General features: G+C 34.1%; 1 protein-coding gene across 2 annotated transcripts in view; it reads left to right on the top strand.

Moving 5' to 3' along the window:
- Positions 1–7,486: 7,486 nt before the first annotated feature.
- The window catches only part of LOC122634666, a 10,964-nt gene continuing 3,850 nt past the window's right edge, over positions 7,487–14,600 (top strand). For both annotated transcript variants that reach the window (XM_043823821.1, XM_043823820.1), the window contains exons 1-3: positions 7,487–7,634; positions 14,097–14,218; positions 14,416–14,520. In XM_043823821.1, the coding sequence (XP_043679756.1) occupies positions 14,107–14,218; positions 14,416–14,520 (217 nt within the window). In that variant the 5' untranslated portion in view covers positions 7,487–7,634; positions 14,097–14,106. The remainder of the gene's footprint in view (positions 7,635–14,096; positions 14,219–14,415; positions 14,521–14,600) is intronic.

The following is a 14,600-nucleotide window of genomic DNA, read 5'->3' as shown; positions in this document are numbered from 1 at the left end:
TATCACACAACTACTACTTTTAAGCGCTGCGAATCTTGAAAAAAAAAATAATGCTAACTCTAAATAATAATACCGTTATATTTACCGCTACTTGTACCGCGCTATTATTAACACTTAGTATTTACTTACCTATCGCTAATATCGTTACTATACTTACAGCAGCCTGCGATACTTTTCCGTCTGAAAGCATGTAATTCGACAGAAACTAATACGTAACACATACATACATACGTACATACATGTATACACGAACACGAGATGTTGATCTCTCAATGCGTACACCCACGTATACACATACATATATCAGTAAAGACTATAAATCGGTATTGAACCGAATGGCACACGACGTACAAAGGAACGCAAATGTCACATTCTCACACACATACTTACACCTATTACGCACAGATAAGAAAAATAAACGAGAGAGGGAAGAAAAAAAATCACGCGTAGATTCGCGTGGGGGTACACTGAACAACAACAACAACAACAACAACAACAACAACAACAACAACAACAACAACAACAACAACAACAACAACAACAACAACAACAACAATAACAATAACAATACCAACAACAATACACGTCAAGATCTTTGTTTTACGAACTTTCTGTGATAATTATTAACAATCACTAAATGCGAAGAGTCATGGGGTAGGCAACTGGAAAGAAAGAACGCGAAGAAAAACGAACGAACGAATGAAAATTACATGGAAATGAGGGAGAAACGCGAAGATGGACGAATGAACGAATTAAGAGATTTTGATTCGTTCGACGTGATAAGATGCGGATTAGAAAAGAAAGGAAATATATGGATTAGAGAGAAATATAAGCGATATAGAGAAATATAACCGCGCAAGATGGCAAGATTCCGTTTTAGAGCGATATTGTTGTTTCGTAGTTTGTTGACGATGATCGACCGATTTCTTGAGGAAAAAGCGATTAAGCTTTTCAATTTGCAAAAACAAGAATCGCGATCTCAAAGCCGTTGCTCGGTTACTCACGAAAATCTAAGCGCATTGTTATTTTGTATGGTCCCATGCGTTTTTTCTAAATGATGACGACGACATCGTAACACACGATATGTGTGTGTTTGTGCGTCCGATGAATATTAATAAAAATAATTTCAAGCACATCCGCAGGACTTTATCCTCTCTCTCTCTCCCTCTCTTTTTCTTTTTCCCTCTTCCTTTCTATTGCTTCTATAAATATAATAAATTTACGATCATCTCTGTTACAATCCAAGGTTTCTTTCGTGCCTACGAAAAAAGTATATAACTTTTATTTTATATATAATATGTAGCGAATACTCGCAGTATATGCATTTATTTATCATGGTATATTTCATTGTAATATGTCTATATTAATATATTATAAGTTTTTAATAGTAGAAGTGTAGTATACCCTATTTATAATCGTATTTAAAAGAAAACATAAAACTTTTCAGATACGAGGTAACGATTAATTTTCTAGCAATAAAATTTCGTGCAGATTTTACGGAATACGGACTTTAACGTCGCATAACCTTATAAGCGGTTAAAAAACGAAAAAAGCAGGGATAAGGAAACCGTCGTCGTTGGAATCATTTACTTACGTTCTCAGGTAAAATTTTAACGTAAAATCCTAAAGGTAAGGTACTTTAGATATTAATTTAAATATTAAAAATTTGCTCTCTTAGCAAACCTAAAATCTTTCATCTCTTTTTTAGTTACGAATAATTTCAACAACATTTGCAATATTTAACGATGCTTTTTAACCGATCGAGTATGTACCTACTTATACATAAATACGTTAAACGGGGTTAAACACGAACGATCAATTTTACGTCGGTTTTTCTTTACGATGTGGACGAAGTCGACAAAGTTAATTGCGACGTTCCTACACTTGAGAAGATTGAAATTATTCGATTCTTACGACACGTATGGCGTAGAGAAAGCGTATTTTTATTTTAAAGACAAATAGTGCATACACTTCGTTCCTCTCTCTCTCTCTCTCTCTCTCTCTCTCTCTCTCCCCCTTCGCTTTTCATTTGAGTAGAAAAAGGATAAAAACAGTCTTGTAAAATTTCAAAATTTCAATATTTTCATGTAAGAAAGAAATGACAAAAACTGCCTTTTAAATCGTAAAATATATTTTCGGTAAATATAAAATTTTCTATTTTAAAATTTATTTCTAATCACGTTCACTTTGATAAACATTTCGTAATTACACACGCACACATACGCACTTACATATACAAGTTTAAGAAAGTAACAGACTTTCTATCGTTCCAACTTTTGTCTTTTTACCAGACGATCGCGTTGTGGATGTTCAACGTGGAATCGTTGTTTGCGTAATATTTACCATCCTCGATATCCTCCAATGAGATCTAGACGATCGTTGAAAGAGCACGAACGAGAGTAATTTGACTCTCGAGAAGTGTCTGCTATCGGTCGGATCGGATCTACTGTTTGCACGAGAGAGACCCGCAATGGTTAAACAGAAGCATGAATACAACACAAGTTAACATATGCTCATCCAATTATAACCATTTTCAACATATCGTTTTAATTAAACTTTAATTTGAGAGATATTTTAAATAAATAAGAAACCATGCGAATAGACGCGAATAATACGTAGTAAGTAAGTTACGAAAAAAAGCTCTTTCGAATTTTCACATCTTTCGATTTCGTACGTTATCGATCATTAATAGATCTTTCATTCTTTATTTTAAATAAACAAAATAAAATTTACGCAATAATGATACAAATTTATACGATTTCGTTGTAGTTATGCCTTTATAACGAAAGAAAAGAAAAAATTCAGTTTGAAAAATTATTAACAAAATCGATTTTATTATATCGATTTTATTGTTATACTTAAATAAATAAAGAATAAATTATAGTTTAAAACGGCGTTGATTTCAAGTCCCTACGATTTTTCGTTTCGAAGATATCGCTGTCGAAAGATTTTCGTTCATAATTCGCATAGTACACAGCTGTTAGTAGTAATAGTAGTAGTAGTGGTAGTAGTAGTAATAGTAGTATAGCCAATTGTAAATAAACAAAACTAAATTTAAATAATTTTAACGAAAATTTTAATGATTTCGCCATGGTTACTTTTTTATTACGAAAGAAAAGAAAAAATTCAATTTTAAAAGTTATTAACAAAATCGATTTTATTATAACAATATTATTGCAATATTTAAATAAATAAAGAATAAATTACGCTTGAAAACGGCGTTGGTTTCGAGTCTTTACGACTTCTCGTTCCTGAGATATCGCCTTCGAAAGATTTTCGTTCATAATTCGTAAAGATCAGCTGTTCGTAGTAAGAGTAGTACGAGCGCGTAAATTCTCGGAATTTATATAGGTCAGTGTGTCACCGAGCTAATTTGAATGAAATTATATAGGTCAGTAGGCCAATCCAAACGTTTTTCATTTATATGGAAATATCTTCGGAACTATAAATCGTAGAGACTCGAATGAACTATCGTTTTAAAGGGCAGAATTTTTTCTATTTTTTCAACGTATTGTTAATAATTAATTAACAATTTTTTTATAAACAATTTGTTACAAACAATTTTTTAGCAAGTAAATTCCTATTCTTTTGCGGAAACAAAAAAAAATTCAGATTGCGTCTAACTTATAAAATTACATATATCGATAAATAATCAACAGACAAATTATTTTTTTATTGAATGAACAATTTTTTGTTACATTATTAATAGCCACTTCTTCCGTTTACATGGGAATATCTTTGCGACTAAATGTCGTAGAGACTCGAACGAACTGTCGTTTTAAAGGGCAGAATTTTTTCTATTTTTTTCAGCGTATTGTTAATAATTAATTAACAATTTGTTATAAACAATTCGTAAAAAGTAAATTTCTATTCTTTTGCAGCAACAAAAAGAAATTCAGATTGCCGCTAATTTAGAAAATTACATAAATTAATAAATAATTAATAAACAAATTACTTTTTTTTTTTAAACAAACAAATAATTTTTACATGTAAATATCTTCGAAACTAGTAAAAAATATAAGAACGATTCAGAAATTACTTTCCTTACGGATTGTAATTTCTACGAAATTATCTTCCCAAAAATATTCCATGATAATCGAGGAATAATCCAAAATTACTTTTTCGATAGTAGTAGATAAACACATGTTCATCGATTATGTTCATTCTTACCTGATATTTGATGTCGTAACTAGCAGCCCATCCCACCGATGTTTTTAGTAAGAAGGAACCTTCATTGCGATATTCGACACATCATCGTAGGACCATTTGTCGTCGCTGCGTAAAAAACGTCACGAGAAAGCGGCACTGGCCTTTTGTGCCGATAGTAAGGTCGTAAAACATACACGTGTACGAGACAGCACTACATCATATACTATAAAATATATACATTATATATATGTGTGTGTGTGTTTGTGTGCGTACGTATATGTATATGTACGCACGCATACAGAGCTTCTCTCTTTCTCTAACTTTAGCTCTTTCTTTAACTATCGATTAATTACATCTTTTCTATCCTTTTCTGGCAGTCAAAAAAACGAAGAGACCTTTGCATAATGTCCCTCGAGCAACAGCCGACAAACAGAACAAACGATTACGTGTTCGCTTGTGTAGTTTAAGAGGGAACACCAAAAATCGCCTTTGGCATATAGCTTTCTTCTTTCCCTCGGAAATCCTTCAGCGTCGGTTGTCGGCTGACTGACTACCACATCCTTTCTCTTAGTAATTAGTCGAATCGGGACTTTAAAGAAGCAACTTTTGTTACCTTTCGTTGATGAACACGTCAATATGTACTATCTTAATCGCGTCGTTATTTCTATTACTCGCGTTAATCGCTCTGGCATGGTTACAAGGATACTTTAAATAGAAAGATTTGTAAGATTTGTAAGATACGTGTACGTGTGCGTGCGTGTCACACATGTATGTTTCGTACTCAATAAGAATATAGAACGAAATGACTATGTAAAAAAATGAGATCAACAGATTTATTTCTCTCGTTTGTCTACGTAATCGAGATCTTATCGTTACATAATGTACAAATATCAAAAAGATGATCGTAGATGTTTTGAAGGAAGTTTTGCAAATAGATCAAATGGAAATGATCTTTTACCTTGAGCTGACCGCAACCTTCGTCCTTTATGCAACGTGCTTTTCTACCGTAAAGCCGATGCAAATATTCATGCGTAAAGAGAATCTCGCGTTTAAAATGTTGCATATACTGAACGTATGTATATTTTCCTGTATATTACTTTTTATAAAATTGTTTTTAAGTAGAGAAAAAAAAAATGGCTCGAGAAAGGAAAAGCCGTGAAGAGGATAATAGAGAATATTTTTAGCTTTTCTTTTTTTATTCTCTTCTTTTGCTTTTCTTTCCATTTTATTACGTCGACGTATTTTGGAGATAATCTCGTTGAGAAGCATATTTAATTTTTTTTCGTAGCGATTATTCGCGTATATATGTATGCGTGTACGTATATATGTAAGGGTAAACTTTTATGTTTCTTTCATCATAGCGTAATTACGAGTACTACGTTATTTACCGTAGTTGAATATATTTGACACAAGTAGCACCGAGATTATAGTAAAGTACGCGTAATTTATATTGAAAGATCAGTAAGTTAGTACGCTACCTTTTAATCCTTTCGATTCTTATAACTTTTTATGCATCTATTAATAAATTCATCGGGAAAGTTAGAAATATATCCATTAAATATTTTTCTTCTTAATCATAGTTTTCTCAAATGTAGAATGATTATGATTTTATCGATTTTTATTCGAAGAAAAAATTTGGAGAATCTCTATTTTTATATAGAGAAGAAATAAACGCATCGAATAACGCATTGAATCGTTACAACGCGAGCCTTTCACTTCTATCGTCTTCGTGTGCACACACTGGTTAAAGGTCGTTTATTTCACCGAGTCTATCCCAATTCTTGCTCACGCATACTTTAACACGCCCTATCGATCGTGTAAAAGGAACTCGTTTTTATTTTGGTCGTTCATTCATATAAACGTGTCCTTGTATAGAAACATACATCTAGGTGAAAATAATCGAAAGCTATTTGATGTGTATAAAAGAAAAATAAAGAAATAAAATCGATCAAATTTGCAACAATTTAAACGTCTATACCTAAAGATTCTTCTTTTTCTTTTTTTTTTGAAAGCTTTATTTATTTTTTGTAAGAACTCCTTTGAAAGATTTTTTATAATTTCTATAATTATACGCGCGAGAATGCGAGAACAAGATCGAAAGATTTCAAACGTATTATTCGATTTAAAAATAAAACATTTAAAAGTATTTACAAGAGACGTTCTTTAATTGTCGTAATAATTGAAGATTAGATAAAATGTTATCATTCTTTGCGAACAGTAATTCCTCGTTATTTTCTGATTAATCATGTTTAATATCGATCGTTCGTCGTTATACATTAACCATAGTGGGACCGACTTATCTCGTTTGATAGATCGCACAAGTAGTGCGAATGCTAGTCGCACGAACTTTGCTTCCAATCCTCCAGAGATCGTTATCTTCTCGAAGAGGTACGAGTTCGCATTGAATAATTCACTTCTACGAATTAATATCCCAGAATGAGAGAGAGAGAGAGAGAGAGAGGAGAGAGAGATAGTTCGAGAAATAGAAAGCGCCATTTTCATACGCTGCATCTTACTTAATTGTTAAATTTGTGTCGACCCATGTGACTTTTTTTCTAAACAAGGTGAAAGAAAAATTTCGGCTTTAAGATACTATCGAACCTTTTAAAGAAACAATGTAATAACATAATCATTCCAAATGACATAACGAGACAATCTTTCTGACATCTCTCTCATTGACATTATTCGATTTATCAAAAAATCATTGAATGAAATTAAGAATGAAATTGGTGAAGCTTCATTGTTAGAACAGACAATTAATAATATCGATCGTAATCATTTTGTAAATCCATTACGATAATAGATGTAAATCCATTAAGGTAATAGATTTCCCTTAATAACGATTGTAGCAGCTTTATGAAAATCATGATCATTAAATTTCACTGGACTCGCGTTATTTGTTTTTTTTTTTTTTTTTTTTTTTATAAAATCAGATAGAATTAAGAATGAAATCAATGAAGCTTCGTTGATAATAATAATTAGTGATGTAGATACTAGTAATGTTGTCGGCCACTTATGTATATATATATACTTTTTATAACATAACTATACCTACGGATAATAGAGAAGATAATGCGTATCGGTTTTTCTGAATAATAATAGTTTCGTGAAAATCACGATCGCGTCGTTGTTATTTTAGTGTCCGACCTGGAAATGTAAAGAATATGATCTCGAGAAGAATTATTTTAGTTGTACATAAATCTTAACGCAATTTCATCAGAAGATCGTTTTTTCACTCTCGCTGATGATAAAATTACGACGGCACGGTGATGGCACGGTCTTTCTACAACGTGGCTAGGTAAGGGGGCACAATACCTATATAAAGCTTGAATGAAGATGCTCCCAGGTATTCGCTCTCACCTTTCTCATAAGCTAGCGCGCGGTGGAACGCGAATCTTTCGCCGGAGGAATCGCGAGGGAAGATCAACGCTATTTATCTACTGGACACGAACTCTTTCTCTCTGCTTAAAGGATTTCACTGCCAGGTGAGCCTAGTTTCGAATCGGAGAAAATATTACTTCCTTCCACGTGATGATATCTACGTTGGTCCATCTTTCAAAGTCCAGTGAAGAAGAGAAAAACGAACGAAAAAAAAAAAAAAATTAATTAATAGTTCGCGCTGACTCGTTCGGAGATTTATAAACGTTCTATCCTTTTACGCGTGCAATGACGTCTTTTTTCTTTTTCACGACACAAATATCGCGCCGCTCGAGGTTGTAAAAAAAATTATTTCATATATCTCATATGCGTTGGTTCGTCCTTAGAGTTGCAAATTAGAGAAGAAAGAAAAAGATATTATAAATGTTGTTCTCTTATGAGATTAATTCGTACCGAATTTCTATACGCTCAAACCTTTAATCTTTTTAGGAGAAAATTATAACGTTCGCAGAAATAATGAAACGGTAACGTTATCATAATTGTTAAACGCGCGTTAAATTTTTTACGCATTAAACGTCAGATACATTTATAAGGGTTCTTCCATTCTCTCTTATTTGATTTGACCCAGTTATTTACAAATTTTTGGTAACTTCGGATTCATCTCTTTCACAAATCTCTCTTATGCATTCAAAAGGATTATATATCTACATCTTTTTAGACGTGTAATACGAGTCAAGTCTTTGGTGTCATTCAATCCCTAATAACCATAAGGACGGCTTTAAAAAGGAAAGTGTGTTACTTGTATATATTATTTTGTTCGAGTTAAAATGGACCGTAGCGGTCTGTATAGTCGACGATTCAATGTTAAATCAATCTAAACCACAGAAAAAAGTTTTTACTTCTGAAAGATACTCCATCCAAAGACAGAACATGTATGTACATACATATGCGCGTCTATCTACCGTACATAGTATGTTTGACACGGTCGAGCGAGAGTGAGAGAAACCGAAAAGAAGAGACGACGATGATCGATCGTTTGGTCACGACGCGTCGCGAAGAAAGTGAATACATACGCGCATTAAATATATGGATTATAAACCGTTTATATATATATATATATATATACATATATACGTATATACAGTGATCTTTTAAAACTTTCATTAATAGCGAAGGTTTTCTTTTACGATTTATCGTAAAAAAAATTATTACTATTTTCTTTCATTTTTTTTCTACATTTTCAAATTCGCGAGATTTGTAAAAAAATAAAATTTTGTGGACTTCTACCATTCACGCTGTATATATTCGTGAGAAACATAAATAGTTTATGTATGTACCAGACGGAGATAAAAGATGCATCTACCGTACACACACACACACGTACACGCATACATATATATAGATATACATACATACGTACATACACTATTTACTGCACGTAGAACATGGCTTACATCGTTCGTTGAAGAATACATTTTCTTCTTTTGTTAAACGGTGAACAAGACGTGAGTTGGATTTCGTAAAGTAAAGTAAAAGAAGTAGAAAAGCGTACCGAGTTTCGTTTGCCGATGGACGCTATGAAGAAATAACTATTACGTGTTACTCTTTATTTAACACTTTTTATACACTTTTTTATTTATGTTTTTTCGTTTTCTTAATAAAGTATATAGTACTTAAAAATATATATATTTACATATATACATATATAAATAGAATATATATATATATATATATATAAAAAGAGTAAAAAGAGTAAAATCACCGGGGAACTTTCGGTCCATTCTCTATAAAAAGAAAAAACAGATTATTTTAAATTAGAATGTAACAAATATGCAATTAAACTTGTCGATTCGATGACTGAATTTATATTTATATACTAAAAAATTTGATTTCTAGAAAATCCAATTTTATTCTCTGTTTTATTCAAACTCATCTAATTTCAACTACTATTGAAACTGTTTGGAAAGTTAACTTTGGAAGCACACGTTAAATCGAGTACTTGCTACGATTCGAAATATCGCATCGAATACGCATGAAAGGGATATCGTTAGTTCGAAATTAATAGAACTTCTATTTCGAACTATAACCATCTATAGGAAACTATATATATATTAATAAAAAAGATATTAATAAAAAGTTTTAATATAACGATTAACAATCTACAAAATTTTCTTTGATTTTTCTTTTTTATATCTACTTACATATATATTCATAATCTTTTTGTTATTATTACAAAAAAAAAAAACGATATAAATTAATATCATCTCGAGGAAGCTATCAAAAAGAAAAAAAGGAGAAGAAGGAAAAAAGATAGATAAATGAAAACACAGTCGTACCATTTTAAAAGAAGAGTTTCGAAATATCTATTCGTGTGAATCGATCGTTGGCATTTAGAAACGAGTATTAGCATGCGTTTTGTCGTGTTCGAGCCGTGCGTTGATAGAAACGTTTAGAGAGAGGGACAGAGAGAGAGAGAGAGAGAGAGAGAGGGAGAGGAAAGTGCATAACGAGTGCTTTAATAATACCAAAAGTTTCGAAACTAACACGAAACTGTTTGGCGATCTGGCAGAGTATTGGAGATTACCTTAAAAAATAATTTAACGAGAAAATCGATACTAAATGTATCGAATACGGAAGAAAGAAAGGAAAAAGAAAAATAAAACAAAAAGAGAGAGAGAGAGAGAAAAGTGAAAAAGGTCGAGTTTTAGTTTCACCGAGTAAATCGTTTCCAGTTGATCTATGTCAAAATAAAAAAAGAAAAAAAAAAAAAAAGAAAATTTACAAACGAACTTTCCATGGGAAACTGTTCTTTTTCTTTTTCTTTCGTATTCGATCGATCGCGACGAACGTTCGATGAAATTCTACGATAAGTCGATACTGTTAAGTTAATTAGTTGCATATTAGGCAGCTTCTCGAGATAGAAAACGCATATAATTCTCCTTTTTTGTTGGCAATGAATCTTCCTTAGCGTTCTTGTGTCAGTGAAAAAGGAAATCAATGTCCTCCTGACCCAGACCTATCGAACGTAACAGTTTTCTCGTAGAGATCAAAGAGCTCTTTGCTCGCTACTATCCGATAGATCAGCGTCTCTCAACCTTTTCGTCTGTTTGCGGTCCAGTAGATTTGTTCGTAACGATACCACAAGAATACGATTTTTATTACCGTTTCCTCCCGAATTAGCAAGGACGTTCTACGAAAATTTTCGAAAAATCTCTTAGAAATTAATTTGTATTTCTCGCTTTGAACGTAAGATGACGGATATCGTTTCGCATTGAGAAAGGCTGCGATAGACTACCTAACACGAAACGTTTTCCAACTATCATCGTAATAGCTTGAGCTATCATCGATTATTTCTATTAACAGTGAACTTCACTTTTCTTTTTCTTATATAATTTTAGCAGAATAAACACGAACACTCGACGTTTTCTTTTCTTTTTCTTTTATACTTATATACGTACGAAATCGAATACATCGAATCATCATCTTGTAGATATTTCTCTATTATACATAAATATATATATATGTGTGTGCGTGCGTGTGTGATTTGTCCGTAACGTGTTAAAGCTAAAATTATATCGAGATGGGTATACTTGGACGAAGGTATATAGCAAACGTATAAAATCAATGTACAAATATCTATGTAAAATCTGAAATGAAATGATCGCGACCAACCGATCTATTTCGGGCGAAGTATTAAACGTAATCAGATGGAAGGTGGCATCGAATGAGGAAACTAGAGAGGAATAAAGACGGATTTGTAGATTACATTTAGAAGAGTAATGATCGTAGTCTCAGCAGGCGATTCCAAATGTACCATCTTGGAAGGCGCGCTCGTTATGAAACCGCGCACGTAATTCAGATAATAAAAGAGTTAGTCCGACTCGTTATTAAAATTCTTGAAAACGAAATGTAAGGTAAGACGGACGAAAGAGAGAAGAAATATGGAAAGGAAGAAGTAACAGGAAAGAGGAAGGAAAAAACGAAAGAGGAGAAGAAACGGAAAGGAGAAAAAAAGAGTAAAAGAAAAGATAGAAAGAAAGAAGAAGAAGAAATAACAAAAGAAAAAAGAAAAGAGAAAAAAGGGAGGTAGCAGGAGGAGGAAAGAAAGAAACCGCAGGAACGATCTCAAGTGCGATCTTGCTTAATCGCTTGGAAGTAGCTCGAAACCGCAGAAACGCGCGCGTGAGGACGCGTCTCGTCCTCGAGAGGATTTCGCACGATAATTACACGCTCGGCGAGGTCCCTCGATACGATTCCCTCAACTCATAGTTACGATATCGCTCGGATACCTACCCGTCTTTCGCAAAGTCGCCGTGTACCTACACGAACCGTTCCTTGCACTCGCTTAGGCCGCTTCGCTAATTAGCCGACGGTCCAACTTAATTAACGTGCTTCTATTAATTTTATTCGCGGGAACAGGTTGCCTACAGCGGAGACACCTACAACTACTTACAACGAATCGATTCGTTTCTAATACACGCAAAAATTATACGTTCCTTCGGCTTATTTTCACGTAAAACTGCCTACCATGTATCCGCAGCTTCCTTTTTTCTTTTCTTTTTTTACACGTTGTCATTCTCAATATATATGTATATGTGTATAATATTTTTTATCCTTAACGTTTAATATTCGAGAAAACTTTAACGTTATCATTGAATTTTTTCTCACCACACGCATACGCGCAATTACCAGCAATTTAAATGAGAAATTATTAATGTTTGAATCGTCCCGTTGACAACAATGTTAAGGAAATTTAAATTGGATTAGATCTCATAGGAGTAACAAAAGAAAGGAATTAAGATTAGATTAGAAAGTCGTACCTGCGCATTCACCGAAAGAATTGATGAATGAATCGATGCTCTTCTCTCTTCGGATCTTGAATTTCCCTCTCTCTCTTTCTCTCTCTCTCTCTCTCTCTCTCTTACCCTCTTTCGAGCACGACTTCTCTTTCCATGGTTCGAGAGCATCTCGATGTCTCCGCGTACACTACGTTTTACCCGCTCCTGCGATCTACGAGTACCACGAGAGATCTTTTTCCTTCGAGACTACGAGACTTTCACCTTTCACCTCGCACGACTCTTCGATTCTTTCCATTGACTTTTCGAACTCTAACCCGGCATTTTTTGAATCATGATTCGATACATCCAAAGGAATAGACATTATACCGCGCAGAAACAACGTTTTATTACAGAAAAATTACGAATATCGCGTTAAATATTTTCGACATGCGATCGAATAATTGCCGATTAATAAGATCAAACGATTAAATTGCATTCCATTGATACTTATCGTTACGATGTTCGTATAAAACGATTTTAAGTGTAAAAATATAAATTAAACGATCGTCGTAAAATTTCGACGAAAAAAATCGATCACTCGATTGATATATCCGGATTACCGAGACGTTAATGATCGAAAGAAAAAAAAGAAAAAGAAAAGAAAGAAACGAAAAAACAGATATTAAGTGAAAAGATAAGAATATATTAAAACTATGCAATGATTTTAATCTCCTGCACCACGCATTCATTAAAAATGTTTCGAGTCGAGCCAACCACGAGTTACAACCGATGTCTCTCGTAACAATTGCGTAGAAACTACAAAACGAGCGTTTACTCGAATTACCGTAAATTTCTGTGGACGAGTCCGCGGCGACGATCATTTTACAAATATTTCGAGGTGAGTAAAAGCTCGTTTCGAGCCATTAAAATTTGGCTTTGGTGGCAAATGGACACGGGCAACGTGAAAATGTATAAATTAACTATATATGCGCGTACGACCGTAACTCGTTCGGAACGTTTTAACGCTTTATTTATGACTCGACTTTTCTTAATACCAACTTTACGATGATTTCACTTGCACAAACCATCAGTCCTCTTTTAATCGTTGCGAAATCGCAAACGAATTACCACGTCAAAATGCACCTTTTGCCAACGTACAATTCTTCTTTCGAGATCAAAGTACTCCTTTTGGAGTATAAAGTCTTATAATCTCGTTTCACATCTCTCTCTCTCTCGGCGTCTTCGTTCCTTATCCGTTCACGAGATGCTCATTAAAAACAAGTTATCCTAACTCTTCTCGTAGCAAGCAACGCCTCGTTTACTTCTCTCTCATAATCGGATATTTTCTCATAAAGTTTCGGGCCAACGCGATCCTTCGAAAGTATCTCGAAGGATAGACCTCGACGAGAAATCATCATCCAGACTTTTACGGCTTCCTGTACCATTGCCTTCGAATGCTGACGTCAACCTTGAGAGGGATCCCAAGCAAAGATTTCATAACTATCGCTTTCTACTTTCGAACTTTGCAAGAGTCACGATCGTTGTCCCGTCTTAAGAGTCCTTGAAAACGAATTCGTCCCAATTCGTTCTTTGTTTTTTTAACGAATCAAAGAGAAACGCGTTGAAAAAAAGAGCGTGTGAAACAATCACACCCAGTGAAATAATTTCATATCTCGTATAAACGATCTTAGGTAGGATAAAACGATTCGATAATTTTACGTCGCCATCGATTGAACTCGTCGATGCAACTCGAAAAGTCGATGCCTTTAATCGGATTAACGTCGATTACAGATAAGGGACGATGTGGCGCAGTACGACGTTACTCGTCGTAGCTGTTCTCGGAGCGACGATGGGTCAAGAATACATAGGACATGCCCTGTTCGTGAGAACGTCGGACGACGTCGTCGAAGCTGGTAAGGGAGTTACGGGAGGACTCGTCTCGAGTTCGCTCGGTGTCTCACGATCGATGAAGAGAAAATAAAAAGATATAAAAAGTTAAACAAAAAGAGAGAAAAAAAAAGAAAGAAAAAAAGAAAGAAAAAAGAAAGACGAGAAGCGACGAGAAGTGACAAATAAGTTGACCAAAAAAAAATCCTTTGAAATCCATTAGCACGCTCGAGAGTCCAGCGAGCCGCTCCAGCGTCGGCTGCAGACGTGATGGCACAAAATATCCTAGAGTGGATTCAAGGGATCTACCGACAGGGCGCACGTAAAAGTAGGTTCTCCTTTCGACGAGCGAGAGGATAACGGCGAGTTCTCTAAATCACGCATCATTACGCTACTCTCTCTCTCTCT

The sequence above is a fragment of the Vespula pensylvanica genome, chromosome 15 (assembly GCF_014466175.1).
Source record: "Vespula pensylvanica isolate Volc-1 chromosome 15, ASM1446617v1, whole genome shotgun sequence".
Lineage (NCBI taxonomy): Eukaryota > Metazoa > Arthropoda > Insecta > Hymenoptera > Vespidae > Vespula > Vespula pensylvanica.
Note: the sequence above shows the minus strand (reverse complement) of the source record. Positions and strands in the feature narration are given on the sequence as shown.